This window comes from Miniopterus natalensis, chromosome 1 (genome assembly GCF_054644295.1).
Source record: "Miniopterus natalensis isolate mMinNat1 chromosome 1, mMinNat1.hap1, whole genome shotgun sequence".
NCBI lineage: Eukaryota > Metazoa > Chordata > Mammalia > Chiroptera > Miniopteridae > Miniopterus > Miniopterus natalensis.
Window position 1 is genome coordinate 156,291,421 of NC_142081.1, and position 18,433 is coordinate 156,309,853.

The 18,433-nt window shown below is 37.8% G+C and overlaps 1 protein-coding gene and 1 pseudogene across 2 annotated transcripts in view; both read left to right on the forward strand.

Moving 5' to 3' along the window:
• Nucleotides 1-18,433, forward strand: part of ANTXR2 (ANTXR cell adhesion molecule 2) — a 122,056-nt gene that overhangs the window by 34,100 nt on the left and 69,523 nt on the right. For both annotated transcript variants that reach the window (XM_016213072.2, XM_087826753.1), the window contains 2 exons: nt 105-174; nt 8,420-8,498. In XM_016213072.2, the coding sequence (XP_016068558.2) occupies nt 105-174; nt 8,420-8,498 (149 nt within the window). The remainder of the gene's footprint in view (nt 1-104; nt 175-8,419; nt 8,499-18,433) is intronic.
• On the forward strand, nt 11,189-11,990 carry LOC107537093 (10 kDa heat shock protein, mitochondrial pseudogene; annotated as a pseudogene).

Sequence of the window (18,433 nt, forward strand, 5' to 3'; positions counted from 1 at the left end):
ATGCTCCGCACTTGAGCTCTGATTGCCGTATGCCCTTCATATTATTAATGAAACTGTGAGATTCATAAAACCCTTTACCAATTCAATGGCATTTTATTTTCCAGGTGTAAAGCCAGTAAGTGTGGAGCTCAATTCTATGCTTTGTCCTGCACCTACCCTGACTAAAGTTGGAGAGTGAGTACTTCATTAAAAACATTTAGTAAACATTGTAGCTACAAATGATTAAGAAATGGTACAGATATACATTGGTTGTTTTATTGCATTTTGTTGTACAGATTGAACATGAAATAGTAAGCCCTAAACAAACCACTCTGGTTAGTACTTTAACTATACTCTTAGTAGGTTGAAAATGGTAAAGTCTGTTTTATTTCTTAACTGCTGATTAAAAACCTCTAAAAAGAATTCTCTGATTGAGCTTGAGAACTATTGTTAGAGCCTTTAAGTAATCAGAGCCACAACCATTATTTTGAACTTCAGAGTATTAAATTTACCCATGCATGTGTGCATGCGCGCGCATACACACGTTTCAAAGTGAGATTTTGACTGAGTAATTATTATAGTGTCTGAATATTAAGATTAAAGATAAAAAGGAAAGTGGCACCATAAGGCACACTTTGGACTAGGGAATATTTGTACTCTAATTTGTTTCTCAGTCCTGTTAAGGTCTATGTTCTTATGTTCTTCGATGTGACAATAAACCATAATGATAACTGGTTAAAATAAGGGATATTTAGTTGGTAAGAAGACCTTTTATTTGAATCACCTATGCAAAAGTGATTTTACAAGTAATTTGGTATTTCCATTTTGTCTAGCCTCTCTGTCTATTAGGAAGGAAATGTTTGGAAACATTTCAGATGTTCCCTAGCCCAGTAGTGGTGGGCGCAGCACGTTTATGACAATGAGTAGGGTACAGTTTTTTAGGGTCACTTTACACTGATCTTGACCCTGGAGTAGAGGAAAGTAAAATATACAAGGCCCCAACCCAAAGTCTGGATTAGTGTTCAGAGAGTGACGATTATATTTTTCTCTACGGAAACCAAGAGAATCCTGGTGTGCGGTGTCCTCGAGCACTTAACTTCTGTGGATGCATAAATATTCAAGGGATCTGCTGGACATGGTTTCACTTCTGGTGGTCTAAGTAAATTGGAACAGCAGCAGCCGTCTATTTTAAATTGATTAAAGGAGTGCATAATATAACTTACAAAGCAAGACTCTCAGAATCTTTTCTTCTCCCTATAGAAATACTTATTTCCTGTGCTATATAACAACCTGGTGTTACTGACACCATGCTATGGCTGTATTGGACTGTGTCTTGGAGCTTGAAGCAGATCCATTTTGCCTACAGCCATCTGAACCCCAAGTGCACAGCGAGACTCCTTCTGAGTAAATCGTATCTTGCGTTAGCAGTGATAAGTCTGTTGACTTGATGTTTGGTCCCGTTTTAACAAATCTGTAATTCCATATTGATTCTCCTGATCATTTCCCTCCGTCTGCTCCCACAGCTGCCTTCTCTGTTTTAGTCACTGGCAGCTCCATCCTTTTTGTTGTTCAGGTCATAAACCTTTGATTCGTTAATGTTTTCTCTTACGCACAGGCCATCAACAAACGTTATTAGCTCTAATTTCAAAATATGTTCAGAATCCAGCCCTTCCCCACCATCTCTACTGATACCACCCTAGACCAAGCCTGGTCAGCCCCTACTTGGTTTATTAGTCTCCCCACTGGTTTTTCTGCTTCTCTTTGGCAGGAGTAAAGCAAACTGGCTTATGTTCGTCCTCCATTTAGAATCTTCCAGAATGAGTTTCCCATTGCACTCACAGTGGACTGAGTCACTGCAATGTTCTACAAGGTTCCACAGGATCTGGCGCCTCCTGTGTCTCAGATTTCATCTTCCTTTTGCCCTTTTGGTTGTGGTCACACTGGCCTCTTTGCTCTTAACCACGTCAGCTTACTCCCACATCAGTACTTTTACACTTGCTGTTCCCTCAGCTTGAAATGCTCTTCCCCTCATGGCTCAGTCTCTCACCTTCTTCAGGTCTTATTCAGAGATCACCTTCTTAGTAAGCGCTTTTTGGTCACCCCATTTAATCATACAATCTTACTGTGTCTCCTTGCTAGCATGAATTTTGTTTGCCTTGTTTCTTACTGTATTTCTAGCACCTGACACAATGCCTGACCTACAGTAGATTCACTAAATGTTTGTTACCTGAAGGATGACTACATTTTTCTCAAATACTTTGATTTACTAGTTATATAGTTGAAATAGCTCATTTGGGTTGCTAGGGGCAGGAGCCTACATCAGGTAGGAGAAAAATGATCAGATTCCTGTTTGGAAGGAATACCATTTAGGGGAGCAGAAAACTATCTTGGCTTTTTTAATAGTAGTGTCTACTTAAGGAAGACACCTTACTTTCTTCTCCAAAGTGATTATAAAATGCAATATGCTAAGACATTTACACCATAGAATACTATGCAGCTGTAAGAAAAGAAGGATCCCTTACCCTATGAGACAGCAGGGTGAGCCCTGGAGAGTATTATACTAAGCAAAATAAGCCAGCCAGAGAAAGACAAGTGTCACATGATCTCACTCTTGTGGAAAGCTAATGAACAAAATAAACTGATGAACAAAATAGATTCAGAGACACAGAAGTGTGGAACAGACTGAGGAATTTCAGAGGGAAGGTGGGGGTGGGTGGGGAGAGATTAACCTAAAAACTTACATGCATAACCCATGGACACAGATAATAGTGTGGTAAAGGCCTGGGGGGAAGAGTGCAGGGGGGAGAGGATTAATGGGGGAAAAACAGGGACACTTGTAATACTTTCAACAGTAAAGACTAAAAAAAAGGCAATATGCCTGTTCTGTCCCAGATACTGAATATCTTTCCTTTAGAATTCACCTTTGGGCACAGTCTCCTTTTGAAGGGACTACCATACAGACTGCTGGTATTCTTTAGGGATTTGTAGATAGGCTACCTATTCAGGAGATGCAATTTTTAAAAATCATATAGAGCATAATAAATATCAGACATGACAGTTCATCCTCTGTTTGGCTTTTGACGGTATTTCACCTACAAGCAAACTGACATTGTTTTGGGAAGGAGCTTTGTCTAAAATAATTATTTTTAATTTTTTCTTTTTTTTTTCTTTTTTAAATCAAGTACATGGTGCCACCGAGGAAAAAGCTGAGAAGATTTTATTTGTTTATGTATTGCATATTTGGGGGCATCATTATTTTTTCTACTAAGTATGTTGCTAGTAATTTTGAGCTTTCCTTTGCCTTGAATTTTCTTCAGATACTTTTGTAGGTGATGAGTTCTCTTCTGAGATTGGATTAAAATCAACACGACTGAAACACTTTAGCCTTGTAAGGTGACTGATGCTTAATATGCTTGCCTAATTATCTTTTGGCTAAGGATTCAAACCCATTAAGTAGCTAGTTAGTCTATATTTCAAAGAACACATCTGGCCCAACAATGAATGAAGGTTTTTCCTGTGTGAGGGTGACAGATGTGGCGATGGTTCCCCCTGTTCTCTCACTTAAATAATTAACAACGCGCTGGTGAAGTAACCTTAGACAGACAGCCTCAAAGCCAGATGCGAAGTCTCAGAGCTGGATCCATGGGCATGTGCCTCATCTCATTAGCCTACTCTAACAGTTCCTTCCTCATCTTTATGTTTCCTGAATTACATTTGTTTGAGGGTTATTTCCTTAAAAACCCAGGGCTTATGAATTTTGGTTTGAAAGAGGGTTAACATGAAAATCTCGAGTTGGAGGTGAGAATGAAGAATGTAGCCAAGTAGTTAGGACCTAGATTTACATTCAGAAATTGATGTCGTGGAGTAAACAAAAGTTAAAACCATCTGGGCAAATCTTATGCAGGTATATCATTGGTTAGCATTGTTGAAGTGGGTCTTTGAAGTACTTCCTTTGAGAGAATCTCTATTAAATTTTTTTTATTTGATAGAGATTTTTAGATTGAAATGGACAAATTCTTTGTATTTAAACAGAGAACATGTAAAGGTGGTAGTAGAGAGGTTTTTCTATTTCTTTCATTGGACAGTTTAATTTTAAAATGTCACACGGTTAAGCAAATTGTCTTACCAAGAAAAATCTGTAGATAGTTTGGGAGTTTTCTTCTGCCAGTGGTTCATTTGCATCAAAATATCTTACGTGTGACTAGAAAGGACTGAAGTTCTCTGACTCCTCCCCATTCCAGGGCAGTCACCTGGGGTGCGCAGCGCAGGTGTTAGCAGTATTTGCAGGATGGGCTTTCTCTCTGACCCTCGCTTAGTGCGACATCAACAATAACACAGCTGCTCTGCAATCGTTGAGCTCTCAAACCTGTAATTTGGCAAGAAGAACAGAGCAAATTGGGTAAATATACATAAACACATTGTGAAGACAGAAAAACAGAACAGAATGAACCGGAGCCTTATCCTACAGCTTGCTTGATAGAGATGATTTAAGGAGGCATATGGTATAGTTAAATGTGCTTTCAAAAATGTTGGCCAGAATCTTCTGGCAAATATGAAATAAATATCTAAATCAGATGAAACTGATAGTATTAGTTCTCTTAAAAGGCAGTGTGGGAAGACACTTGACAGTGTTTTGAGTAAGAAGTGGAGGGATCTCAGGGAATGTGGAAAATTTTAAGCATCTGATGCTGATGGGCCATTGAGATGAATGGTGTGGCAGACTTGGGATGAGAGCCTGACTTGATAATAGAATCTTTTTATTTTCATCCATATTGCTGTTTTCCTAATGCAATCCATTTTCCTAGAATAAAACTGATTAATTTTATTTCTCCTTCTTGGTTTGACAAATTCTGCCTTTAACCCAACTTCTTACATGAACACTTCTTTTCAGTATAGCTATGCATGTAAGCGTCTGTACATCTATGCAGTCCCTAATTCCATTCTCTAAGTAGCAGACGCTGCAGTCAGAGCTTTATTCTTCTGTTTCCTCTGAGGAATGAGACTTGATTTATTTTTATCATGGATACCAGGACATTAGTTATGTCTTTATTTTGAATACAAACATTGATGCGTTAAGGCTGAGGACCCTTTCTGTTTCTCTAGTTCGCTCCCTGCCCTTTAATGGCGGAACTTTTATCTTTCCTTTCTCATGGTGTATTGCTTTCTGATTACATATATATAAATGTGACAAGTTCACCTAATCTGCATTGTATTTCTATTTTAAATGTTCTATTCAGTTCTGGAAATTATTATTTAAGAGGAACAACCATTAATTTAAGCACATCTAAGGGTGGCCAACAAGTGTTGCCGAGTGTGAAAATATTAAATAGGATGAACTTTAAAATTCTGGAAAAGACAGAAATCAGGCAAGATGCGTCGGCTCTCTTCAAACGTCGAGTCTGCCTTGTCTTGTGAAAGATAGATGTTTTCTTTAGAAATTTGACGTTTTCTTTATTGTCCCAAGGAAAAGAGAAAGAAGAGTGGAATGTAAAGGAGGCACATTTCAGTTCAGTATTAGGGAGACCTTTCTAACAATTAGAATTATTTAGAGAGTGTTTGGTAACTAAAAGTGTTTGAAGAGTGACAGCTAGAAGTGAAGACTTTAAACTTCACAAACATGAAACTTTATGTTTCAACTTGTAATCTTTACTATTCATAAAGCTAACTTTTAAAAAGCTTTGCAGAGTATTTAATAGTAGCACTTAATTTTAAAATACTTAAGTCACCTTAATTTTAATAACTTTTTGAGTAGTTGCCAGTTTAATTTTCAGTATGTGCAAATTGGAGGTAAATTATTTATTACTTCCAGCAAATGTCTTTCACAATTTTATTTAATTTTTTTCATCTTTTTTAATGGATCATAAAATGGCAGTCTTTTATTGGCTGTGCATAAAGTCAGCAGCAAATGAATACCTTGCAGATAGCTTACTGTGGGTTGAAATGTCAATCATATTTCATGGAGTATGAAATTTCTCAGATCAGAACAGCTCTGACATATGGCACTGAGCTATTCTTCTGTTTTGGAATTAACATAGACCTTTAAAAATTAAATAAAAGCACTGTGACCATTAGGCCTTATTGAATTTTATTTACTTAATTATATAGCACAGTACTACTTAATACTTTCTCATACTATTTAACTTTCTCATATGAAATTTAGTTCTATCACTATTAATTGATTATGTGCAGTTATTTCAGTTGCCTACAAGATCTCATCAGCATGCATTTCTACTCTAAGAAAGAGTGAATTTTGTTGTAAAATAAAAACTTTTTTCTGCTGACCCCTTGAAAGTTGAATCAGTAAGATTATCTGCAATAATCATACATTATTATAAATCAAATAATATTTCCCCAAACTAAAACCATGCCTACCATGTCACATGCTTTCTGGTATGTGCTTTAAAGTAGAGGAATTAAAAATTGGGAAAGATTATTTTTGGATTCAGCTATGCTTAGTCTTCAACAAAACAAAGCACTCAGTTTTGCAGAATAAGCAATTAGGTTTAAGTTTTCTTTTTTAAGTCAGCCACTTGGCATTCTGTGTTGGAATAGTTCAGAAGTTCACTTAAGTTGATATAAACAACCCTGAGTTCTCATTCTTTTGTGGATTTAGATAAGCTTTTTTTTAAAAAAGACAAACAAAATGTTTTTGAAGGGAATATTTTACAAGAAATGTTTTTAATAGGAGTATTCCTGAATTTTGAAGAATTTTTTAAAAATATTTTTTGAATATATATATATATATATATATATAAAATATGTTTTTATTGATTTTAGAGAGAGAGGAAGGGAGGGAGATAAAGAGAGAGAAACATTGATACAAGAGTGAAACATCAATCAGCTGCCTCCTGCATGCCCCCTCCTGGGGATCGCCAGTGGCCTCCTAGTTCATGGGTTGATGCTCAAGCACTGAACCACATAGGCCAGGCTGAAGAAGAATTTTGAAGACATTTGCTAGTATTCACTTTCCTGGTGGTTCTTTATTTGTGCAAATTACAGCTCAATATCACATTGAACAAAGAAACACATTAAGAAGTTTCATTTCATCAAGCATCTGTAGTATGATGGAAAGAGTTCAGAATTTGTTAGAATCCTAGTTTTATCACTTTGGGCAAGGTAATTAACATTCCTTGGCCTCATGTACCCCATCTGTAGAACTGTGAAACTACAGCTTACTTAAAGGGTTATCGTAAGGATTAAATGAGATAATGTCTGTAAAATGCCCATGATAGCATCTGGCACATAGCAGCCACTAAATAATATTTCTCATTTCCCCTCTCTGGCATCAGTATTGAAAATTTTACCAGAGGCTTGAGATTGTTTCTGTTTAATCCTAACTCTCTATAACTAATAGTATTTGGCACTCAATTCAAAGCATCAAGAAGAAATCTGTTAAATATAACAAAATTCTAATTCAGAGTAATTAAGGCAAAGTTTCTGGCTATTAATTTTTGGAATTTAGAATATTTTATGAGAATTGGAGCATAGCATTGTATAGGAGCCAGATTAACAAAATGTTACCTAGTACTTTTGCTTTAATGAATCTTTTGATGATAGTGATGTCTACAGATAGGGAAAATAAGCTAAATTAGAATTAAGCATCCCCCCCCCCCCCCCCCCCCCGTTAAAAGTATTGAACCTGAAGCAATTTCAGCATTTTTCTGGATTAAGTATTTTTTTTTTTCTAATTTATTTATACTGCAGTAGTCTCTCATTCACGGGGGATACATTCCAAGATTCCCAGCAGAAGTCTGAAACTACGGATAGTACTGAACCCTATATAGAACCTGTTTTTCCTGTGCATACGTACCTTTCACTTAAAGGGAGGGCTTTACCACTTCTCTTTGGCATGTCCAAACTGTCAGCATCACTACTTTTGCACTTTGGGACCATTATTAAATAAAATAGGGGTTACCTGAACACCAGGGCGGAGATACCTTGATAGTCAACCTGATAATGGAAAGGGCTAAGTGACTAAGGGGTGGAGAGCAAACACAGCAAGGGTAAGCCGGACAGAGGGGTGACTGGGCAGGACAGAGCGGCGCGGTGAGAAATCATCATGCTACTCAACAGCATCACCTTAAAACTTACCCGTTTCTTTATTTCTGGAATTCTCCATTTAATATTTTTGGAGACAGTTGACTGTAGGTAACCACGGAAAGCAAAATCTCAGATAAGGGGAGGATTACTGTAAAAAACAACAAGGATTCCTTACTGTTTCTATTTATATTAATACTTTTAGGAACAATTAGATCACTTAAGGAATTTGCCTCTGGCTGTTCCAGTAAGAACTGGAATTATGGAGAAGAAAGCTGGGATAACTGAGCAAAAGCTTTGGCTTTTTAAGTAGACTTTCCGGCTTGTTTTGAATTATGTAAGGAAATAAAAATATCCCACAGTAGTATTTATTTTTAATTATTGTTTCTTCATTTTCTTTCAGGACTCTCGATGTTTCAGTGAGCTTTAATGGAGGAAAATCTGTCATCTCGAGCTCATTAATAGTCACAGCCACAGAATGTGTAAGTAAAAAGTTTGCATAAAGTTACCATTTAAAAATAATTCTGTCTGGAAATAATTTATGGATCCTCAGTGTTGTTGCATCTGCAGTAAAGAAGGCAAACAATAAAATGAGATTGTTACATTACAAGGAAAATTTCTACAGAATTTATTTTAGGGTTTTGTTTTGTTTCCCATAGCTGCCTTTAAAGGAGATTTTCAGATTGTGTACATTTTATTTTGATATTTATAAAATTCAGGTCATTTATTTATTTAAAAATATGTCTTTATTGATTTCGGAGAGAGAGGAAAGGAGAGGGAGAGAGAGAGACAGAAACATCAATGATGAGAGAGTCATTGACCGGCTGCCTCCTGCACGCCCCCACTGGGGATCGAGCCCGCAACCCAGGCATGTGCCCTGATTGGGAATCGAACCGTGATCTCCTGGATCCTAGGTCGATGCTCAACCGTTGAGCCACACTGGCTGGGCAAATTCAGGTCATATTTAAAATCAAAATAAGTAGGAGAATGATTTCCGAATGAAGCATTTTTTCTTCTTAAAACATTGAACATATAAATGGAATAATGTGTTTTTTTGTTATGAAGGTTGCATTATTGTATCTAAGACATTTATCCTGTTTTTGAAATTATTAGTGCATCTTAATTAGTGAGCTTATTTTATTCATTTTCGTCCTGGTGCCTTCTCATATGAGTAAGGAATTGGATTTTGATAGCTCAATAATATCTTAGTTTGATACTGTACTTTAGTTGAGGTGGTTGATTTACATTACCTAAGATGCAATATTTTGAAATGTAAATTCCATGATTAGACTGTTTTTCCTGTAGTTAATTTTTGGGTTTATGGAAAGTTTTGATATTAGATTGTTGAACATGAAAACAGAACACTGTAATGGACTGGTCACATGGCTATTATTTTTATGAGTATATTTTCTTTTTTTTTAAAAAAAAGTAAAGTAAAAAACATTCCTGCCCTTCAAAGAACCAATATCCCAAACCTAAACACTTTCTCACATCTCATGGTTTCATAGTTTTATATTTTGATCTTTTAATTTGAGAGACATCCTTCCTACAGAAAACAAACAAAACAACTCAGTATTATCTGTAAAGAGATAATTGTGTTTCCCATTGTAAGAAAACACTGCAGGGAAAACAACCCCCCCGTATGGAACCCTTGGTTGCTTTTGAATTCTCTGGATAGCTCTCTATCAATACCCATTTCTATTTTGAAAAAGCTAGCATTTCTTTCCTTTTCATCTGTAATTCATGTTGTAATTTGTAGGCTTTGTGGATGTTGCAATTTGTAGGTTCTCTGGCCCCTCAGGATGTGGTTGAGATTACAAACACTTGTGGTATATAGTTTGTCAGTGTTTAGCTCACTGAAATGACATTCTTTCTCCATCGTTCTTCCTATTCTGGACCTCCAGCCGTTTTTTTTCACCTCTTTTCCATGCAATCAGGAAAACAAACCTTGTCTGTATCCTATAACCATGCACGACTGCAGTGTGCAGGGATGCTGAGGTCAAACGACTCATCTGGAATTTATAAGGAAGTCTTCCTAGATCGTGCTGGTTCTCAGGAAAACAGAATGACTTCAGGTGGTTTAAGAGTACGGCAATTTCAGAAAAAGGGACCTCCGTTGTGTCATAGATGGAGAGAGAGTGAAGGGACAAGTTGTAATGTTAAATAAGGGATCAAAGTAATTTTCATTGAAAAGAGATTTGAGAAAATACTTAAGGGAGGTGTGGGAATGGGCCCTGAAGATCACCTGAGGGGAGGCATGTTTCATGCAGAGGGAGCAGCTGGAACAAAGCCTAAGGTGGCTGGCAAGTTAAAGAAGAGCAAGCTGGCTGGTGTCCTGAGGTGGAGGTAGTTGGGAGGAGTGTGGGTCTTCAGATGAGTAGGAGAGAATGGAGGGAGGGAGACAGATTACATAGGGTTTTGTGAGTCATCGTTAAGACACGAGTGTTTCTTTTGAGTGACACAGGGAGCCATTGGAAGGTGGCATGGTATGACTTAATGTTTTAAAAGGATCATTCTGGCTCTTTTATAAAAATAGACTTTGCAGATAGGGTCCACAGTGGAAATATGGAGATCAATTCTGTGGTTGTTTCAGTAACCTAGGCGAGGGGAGCATGGCTCTTCTATGGAGATGGTGGCGGAAATGGTTAGAAGTTGTTGGATTGAATTTAAATATATTTTGAAGGCCCATGGGATAGATACCTAGACAGATTAGATGTGGATGTGAGAGAAAGACATTAAGCATAGTTCTAAGCTTTTCTGCCTGAGCAGTGAGGATGGGTTGTCTTCAGGTAGAGCAGTTTTTGGAAGAAGATGAGGATTTGTTTTGAAAATGTCGAGTGAAAGATGTGAACGTAGTCATCTCAGTGGCAGTGTCAGAAAGGGAATTGAATATACAAGCCTGGAGTTTTAGGGAAGAGATCTGGATTGGTGGTGCACATTTGGGAGGTGTACGGAATGAAGTAGTCAACCAAATTCCACCTGATTTAATGAAAAAAATAAAAACCTTTCGGGAGATAGAGCAAGAAGTGAGAGTACCAGAAAAAAGTTTTGTATTTATGGAGGAACCAAGATAATTTGGGTCTTGAAAGGAGAGGAGGGGAAAGCATTTTATAGATAAGTAGCAAACAGAAATTGAGAGTAGATATATTTAGAGTGAAAATAGTGGTAGGAAAGCTTGGAAATAGAAAATTTAGACCAGATTATCAATAGCCTAAAAAAAAAAAAATGTTTGGAGTTCATCCCTCAGGTCTGTGTTTTCTAAATTCCAGTATGTAGGGATGTCAGGGTTGAAAGGAAAAAATGAAAGACATCTCCCATGTTCACGTCTGAAGGACCAATCTGTGCGTCCTCTTGTGGCTGTGGGGAGAGGGCAGAGTATGAACCTCCGCAGGGGAATCATGGCAGGACGGGCATTTAGAAAGTGTCTTCCCCTCTTTGATTGCTCATTCAAAGGCGTGCAACTGAAACTGTAACCAAAGGAGACATTATGCACCCAGAAAAGTCTCAAGGAAAAGTATTGCAACTAACTACTAACTGCTGGACTGGGCTGAAAAGGCAAGGGTGGAGAGATTTAACCAGTTAGCATGAGAGTTGGAGATAAAGTACTTCTCCCAGAATATGGAGGCACCAAAGTAGCTCTAGATAATAAAGATTATTTTATTTGTTCCTTAGAAATGGTGACATTCTTGAAAAGTATGTACACTGAAATAAGTCACTGTTGAAATGGCATCATTCCACTGAAGCTCTGAAATCTTTCATCATGTAAATAATTTCTATGTACATATTTTATAATAAACTAATGATATCCAAACTAATAAAAAGGAATAAAAATAGATTATATTTTTCATAACGCTAGGTTTATTCAACTTGAAAGTATTTTTATTTGGAAATTGTTTTCTCTGCCATTTTAATTTTAAAATATACTTTGATTGAGGAAAGGATAGCTATAATAATTTCCCTCCTCCCTCCCTCCCTCCCTCTCCCCTCCCCTCCCCTCCCCTCCCCTCCCCTCCCCTCCCCTCCCCTCCCCTCCCCTCCCCACCTCCTTTCCTCTTCTCTTCTTCCCTCCTTTCTTCCTTAAAGTGGGAGGAATACAGAGTGATAAAGAAAAATTACCCTGTACAAAGTCAAGCAGGTAGGGAAGACCTTATTCAAGACTATTACAATAGATTGAACTCAACTCTGCAGAGGCACAGGGCCGGAGAGCTTTTCAGAGCTGGGTGCAGGGAATTGCCGGCACCTGTATGTATGTGCTCATTGGCCTTACCTGAAGGAGAGTAATCTTTTTCCTATCTTCCCGATGGAAGGTACTGATGGAGCAAAGGACCCATCAAAGTTAGGCTCCTACCCTCCCGTAGAGACTGGGAGACAGGGACAGGACCTTCTGCGATGATTATGTTTCAGAGGGATGGCGCTCGGGTCAAGGAAGACATTCCCCCGGGGTCTGTAAAACTGGAAACTGACTTCAAAGGAAATTTACATATATTTAAAAGTGGCAGAGAAAGATATTGTAATTCTAAATTTTCTAAAGTGGATTCCCTAAAAAAGGGAGGTCAGGGACCCACAGTCAGGAAAAAACCTGTGTCACAGTTGACCAAGCTGAGGACATTTAAATGTAAGACCATCTGGGTCAGTAGAGTGAAGTGAAGGAAGGAAGGAACAGCAGAGAAATGGAATAGCCAGGACTCTCACCCCATAAAGAAGCCAGAGGAGACGGAACTGCCGCGCGAAAGGAAGGCAGCCGTAGGCCCTCGGAGCTGGAGGGGAAAGGTCAGGGGCCACAGCGACCTTGACGCTTCGGCCCAGGTTGATGGTTTGTAGTCTTCTGTGTGAATTTTATTATTGCACTAATTATTGTAGGATAATAAATATTGCAATTCACCTTATAATCACAATAATCATAGAATATTCCTTTTTTCTCATTAAATTTACCTATTATGTCCAAACTCAGATTCCTCTGTGTGTGGTAGAAATACTACTATTTTATAGATATAAACAGTGAGACTGGAGCTGATGAGATGTACCTGCTGACGCATGTGTTAACGCTCCATTCAGAACAGAAGAGGACAGTGGGTAATGTTATGAAGACTACCTGGGCACTGTATTTAATTGATATCCAGCCTTTCTGGCACATTCAGATGTGATAATTAGGTGAGATGCACTTAGTCATATTACTCATTATAGGGTGATGCTTTGCATTTTCACAGGCATTTGAAAACCAAACAAAGTAAAACACCATTCCTTTAGCAACTGATTAATTCTTGTGGCAGTCCTTCAGACAAAGAAGCCTCTCTCTCTGCTCTAAGAACATCCGGGCTCAGTCCTGTTAAGGCACTTATGTCACTGAGCTGTCATTTCCTGTTGACTTCTGGGCCTTTCTCAGCAGTCTTGAGATGTTCATGGCAGGGCATATACCTTACTTATTACCCCTCTCCCAATGCCTGGTCCTTGCACAGGGCTCATGCTCCAAACTTATTTGTTAAATGAATGAATGAAAGTAGCTGTATATCTAGTTTAAAAGTGGGAAAAGTTTAAATGGAAGAGATTTAAGATTAGAGCCTGAGGAGGGTATTTCGGCAGTCATTTCTCTTCCATCTCAAGAGATCTCCTAAATGTGTCTCTGTTTAAAAAAACCCTGCTAAAGATGTCTTCTTTCCCCCTTTGAAACCACTGCTCTTCTTCAGACTCACTTGGAATACTAATACTGAGAACATGCTTTCTGAGCATGTATTAAATGCAAGACACTGTGCTAAGCACTATATATGAGTTAATCCCTTTATAACTTCGTGTGATACTCAAAACTCAAGAGGAGGCCGCTGCCATTACCTTAATTTTATAGATGAGGAAACTGAGGAACAGAGAGCCACCTTCAACTATTAGTGCACATTTATGCAAATGTGTTAGAAGGTACTTTTTCTTTTAGGTGGACCCAGCCCTCAGCAAGGGTATATGGCTTGATGAGCAGAACATGTGCTGATTTCAGCTCTCACTGTGCCCTGAATATTAAGTTACTTGTCCAGTTTCCTAGCTGAGTAAAAGCTAGAAGTGAGAATTAAATCCAAGTCTGTCTCCTCCCAGCCTGAACACTGGCACAACCCACCATTTGTAACCAGGTCCTAAGTTGATTTTTATAAAACAGGTTGGCAATTTTTTTGGGTGTGTGTGTAAAAAAGTCAGTAAGCATTTCAGGCTTTGGGGCTATACTGTTGTTGTAACAACTAGTCAACTCTGCCATGATGTTCAAAAGGAGCTACAGACTTCTATAAACAAATGGGCATCGCTGAGTTCAACACAAATATGTACACTGAAATGTGAATTTCATGAAATGTATTCTCCTTTTGATTTTTTCAGCTATGTAATAATGTAAAAAAAATTTCTTAGCTTGTCAGAGGCCTTATGAAGTAGAGGAGTTGATTTAGCCCTTGGGCCATAGTTTGCTAATTCCCAGTGTAGAATATTCCAAAAGAATCCAGTAAATGAAATTGTCACCTCTCCCATGATTATTATTTTTTTCCTAACTCTGAATACATGGAAACAAAATTGTGGAGACCTATTTCCCCCTTTCTGTGACTGTTCTGTTTTTAGCATGGTTGTTGTGATTATTTTCTAGATAGATTAAAACATGCTATTCCTGCAGTTTTGAAATTTTTGAGTGATTTCTCCTTTCCGTAGTTATTTTGCAAGTACAGTAGTGTCTCCGGTTTGTTTCTATACTTCTATGGTTCTCTTATCTGGAATTTCAGTTATATTTGGCAGAGTTTATGACTGTATATTATAACTTGCTTTTAATGAAGTAAAGGAAATCAGATGTAGAGGAAGTTCAAAAATGTAATGTGTCCAGGATGACTAGAAAATACATTTCTTCTACCCCAATGTTCTGATATATCCCCAGTTAACCCTTAAAAGAGTTTTGGCTTCCCAGCCTTGACCAGCATCTGGGTACTAACGTTGCTGACTGGACCCCTCAGTTAACTTTCACACCTTAGTCTTCGTAGACATCTGAAATGCTACTCGTTCAAAACTATGGTTAGAAAGAATTGATACAACAAATGACCAATTTGTTAGTCATCCAACAGATGGCCAATTCCTTCTGTGATAAAGAGAATTACTACTTTTTAGAAATTTGTGTTTCATATCTTTTCTTTAGCTTATTCAGGTGCTAGCAAGTCTCCTCAAACTCTCTTCTAGCCAAAGTTGTCTTTTCTTGTTTTTGCAAGAAGCCACTAACTCTGCTCCCACCCCCTCCCTGGGTTTTCTTGTACTTCCTCAAGGAGGTCTTCTCAGAACCCTAGACCAGGTTAGTTCCTAGTTTGACACGTTTCTGTTGTAGTTTCCTTCCATACTATTCACATTGGTAATGATTTGTTTAAGGTTTGTCTCTCCAACTAACCTGTGGGCTTCACGAAGATTTGTCCAGCATTATGACTTTGGTACCTATTTCACCACCTAACGCTTACACAGAGGTGTGCCCAACCAGAAGTGAGAGGCGCTTAGGTTCTGCGAATGATACAGATCTCGTGTTATCATATCTAGTTCCATCTGGCCCTGAGTCTGCAGTTTGCAGCTCAGAGGACTGAAGTCTATGTGTTTGACCTTTCCTTAATTTATTTATAAAGTTATGTGAACAATGAAATGATTTCCCTTTTGTGATTGAAGTCTTTCATGTACTGATAATAGTTCTGGAAAATAAAAACAAAGGAACTGGGAAAGTCTGAATTTGTATACAGTTAACTGAATGAAGGTCTGGGACCAGGCATCCAGGGCTGCGTTTCATACATTTATGCAAGTCCAGATTTGCGTTAAATTCTGTGCTTCCTCTGACCTGTGTTCCATTATGCTTAGCTTAAATATGATAAAGATTAGGCCTGTAGGTCTAGAAAGTATGTATTTTTGTTTTAATTTTATTGTAGTCAACTCTTTGGAATCAGTTGGGATAATAATATTGTTATACAAAATGCATATTGTCCCTGGACATGCATAGTGTTTTGTCAATGTTCCTAATAGGGGCATTTTTTTAAAGAGAAAATCAATAGTTTTAATTGCCTATCATCCCCAGTCCATCTACTTCATATTCTGTTAGTATGATTTTCTGAATTTCCTACTCATGACTCATTCAAAGAAAGAAAAAACTAACCACTAAACTTTTTAGCACGTTCATATCCTCTAGCTGCATATCCTGATTTCTGAACACAGGGTTTGAATTCTAAGAAAGGAAGCCAAGTGTTCAGAAAACGCTTTTGAAAGCTGTATAGCACCCCAAATGGGGAGCACCTTCCATGAGTGCTGCTGTTGGATGTTCATGCAGGAGAGGTCCGAGGGGAATGTCATGCTCGGTCCATACACGAACAGTCAGCTTGGGCCTGTCTCATACAGGACCTTGTATCTGAAGCTGGGATCATGCATTTGTACATTTGACAACATTTCTTCCATAGGATATCCCAGTTTTTATGTACTTCTTTGACGTTCTTTTCCTGTTGTCATTCCTGTTTGCCTAGATCTTAGAGCTGAGCATAATCAAACCAGGGGAGAGTTGCATGATTGTTTTCATGGCTGTTTAGAATTCTGTATAGAAAAATGTACTTTGAGTATTTTCCTAAGTAGCCTTATGCATGTTTGAATTGTTTTCTTTGGTTTTAAGAGAACTTCGGTATTTCCTGGATGATTTCTGTAAAGTATTTCTTTTCTTTCTCTCCCTCTCTCTGTCTGTCTCTCTGTCTGTCTCTGTCTCTCACACACACACACACCCCTTTCTATGTGCAAGACACTTGTTTCGATGTGAAGCTTACATTCTCATTCTCCCTAACTCTACACCAAGAAGTTGCCAGATGTGCATGTGCCTTTTTATTTATTATTTTAAATTAATTCTTTACTGTAATATCATGAAACAGCGTCTTTGAGTGCCTTAAGAATGTTTTAATAGTAGATGGTAGAGCTCTGTGGAGATAGTGTGGGTGTGTGAAGCTTTTGTAGTTCTTTTCATTGTCTTCTGAAAGATACCTTAAATGAAATGATCAAGGATTCTAAGCGATGCTTTGGCGGTGTCTGCTTTGGTTAATTTGCAACCTAACATAAGCTACATAAGTAGCTTCCATGGTTATTCCCTCTTCCATCCAGATACAAAATTAGAAAACAAATGATAGCTCTAATTGTTCATGTGTGCTTGTAGATGTACAGCATAGTGGTTAGACAGTCATAGTTTTTACAAAGCGATCCCCCTGCTATTGCCAGTGCCCACCCGGCATTGTACATAGCTATTACAATATTATTGACTGTATTCCCTATGCTGTAATTTATAGCCCTGTGACTGTTTTGTAACTACCAATTTGTATTTCTTAACCTTTTCACCTTTTTCAACTCCTGAGAATTCAGCCCCCTGAGAATTGTTTTAAAAGTTATTTTGTAATGGATTTATTAAAACGGAAAGCCTGCCAATAATAAATATCTTTGAAATTGATTTGTTTGGGGGCAGTTTCCAAGCCACTGTGTAGTGATCTCTTTTACTTTGTTTTTCCCTGTGATACCAACAGATTATATAGGAATGACACATTTCAAGATTTTCAGATTAACTGAACACAATGTATTTTACCAGCACTTCCTTGCTTTTGAAAACTGCCTTTTCTTCTTTTTACAGTTATTTACAAATAACTGTTTATATAAAGATTATTATCTCTTTTTGTGCATAGGTCATTATGGGTTACACTTCAAATTCCATTATAAAATGTTCTAATTAAATGCTACTACCATTCTCACTTAAACATCAGAAAGTCTCTTAGCTTTGATCAGTGCATTTTCCAAAGTGGATTCGAGGAAATCCTGGATTTGTAGGATAGTGAAAACTATGAGAAAAAACAAATGCTTCTGTGCTGATATTAAGTTGTATTTTTTAACTCCAAAACCATGCAGAGCTTTATAAACATGCAAATGGGCAGTGATTTTCTAAGAGACATAATAGTCATGGCTTTTCCACAGAGTTTGTTGCTTCAGGAACAACTGGCTTTGTTATTTTGTGGATTAATATAAAGGTCTAATTTTAAGCAAACTGTTTAATTTCTCAGGGCCCCCATTTTCTAGCTCTTTTAATACAATGACATTCTAAGCCAATGCTGGTAGGTTCTCTGCCTGGCCTCCCAGCTCTCCGTCTGTCAGCTCTTGGGATAAATGTGGCTCTCGCCCTGACTTCAGAGTTTCTACTTCTTATTTGTTTGGAATGAAAGAAAATGTATCTCTGAAAATCTGCCTTATAAAGTCCCAAATTTTCATCCAGACAGTGTATTGATTTATTATTTTCTTCCCTGAATTCTTTCCCTTAAAACAAAACAAAAGAAAACATTATTATTGGGGATCCCACAGAGAGACACCCTGCCCCCCTTGGAAACTTTAGCTTTACCCTAAAAATTCAGTAAACACTCTTCTTGGA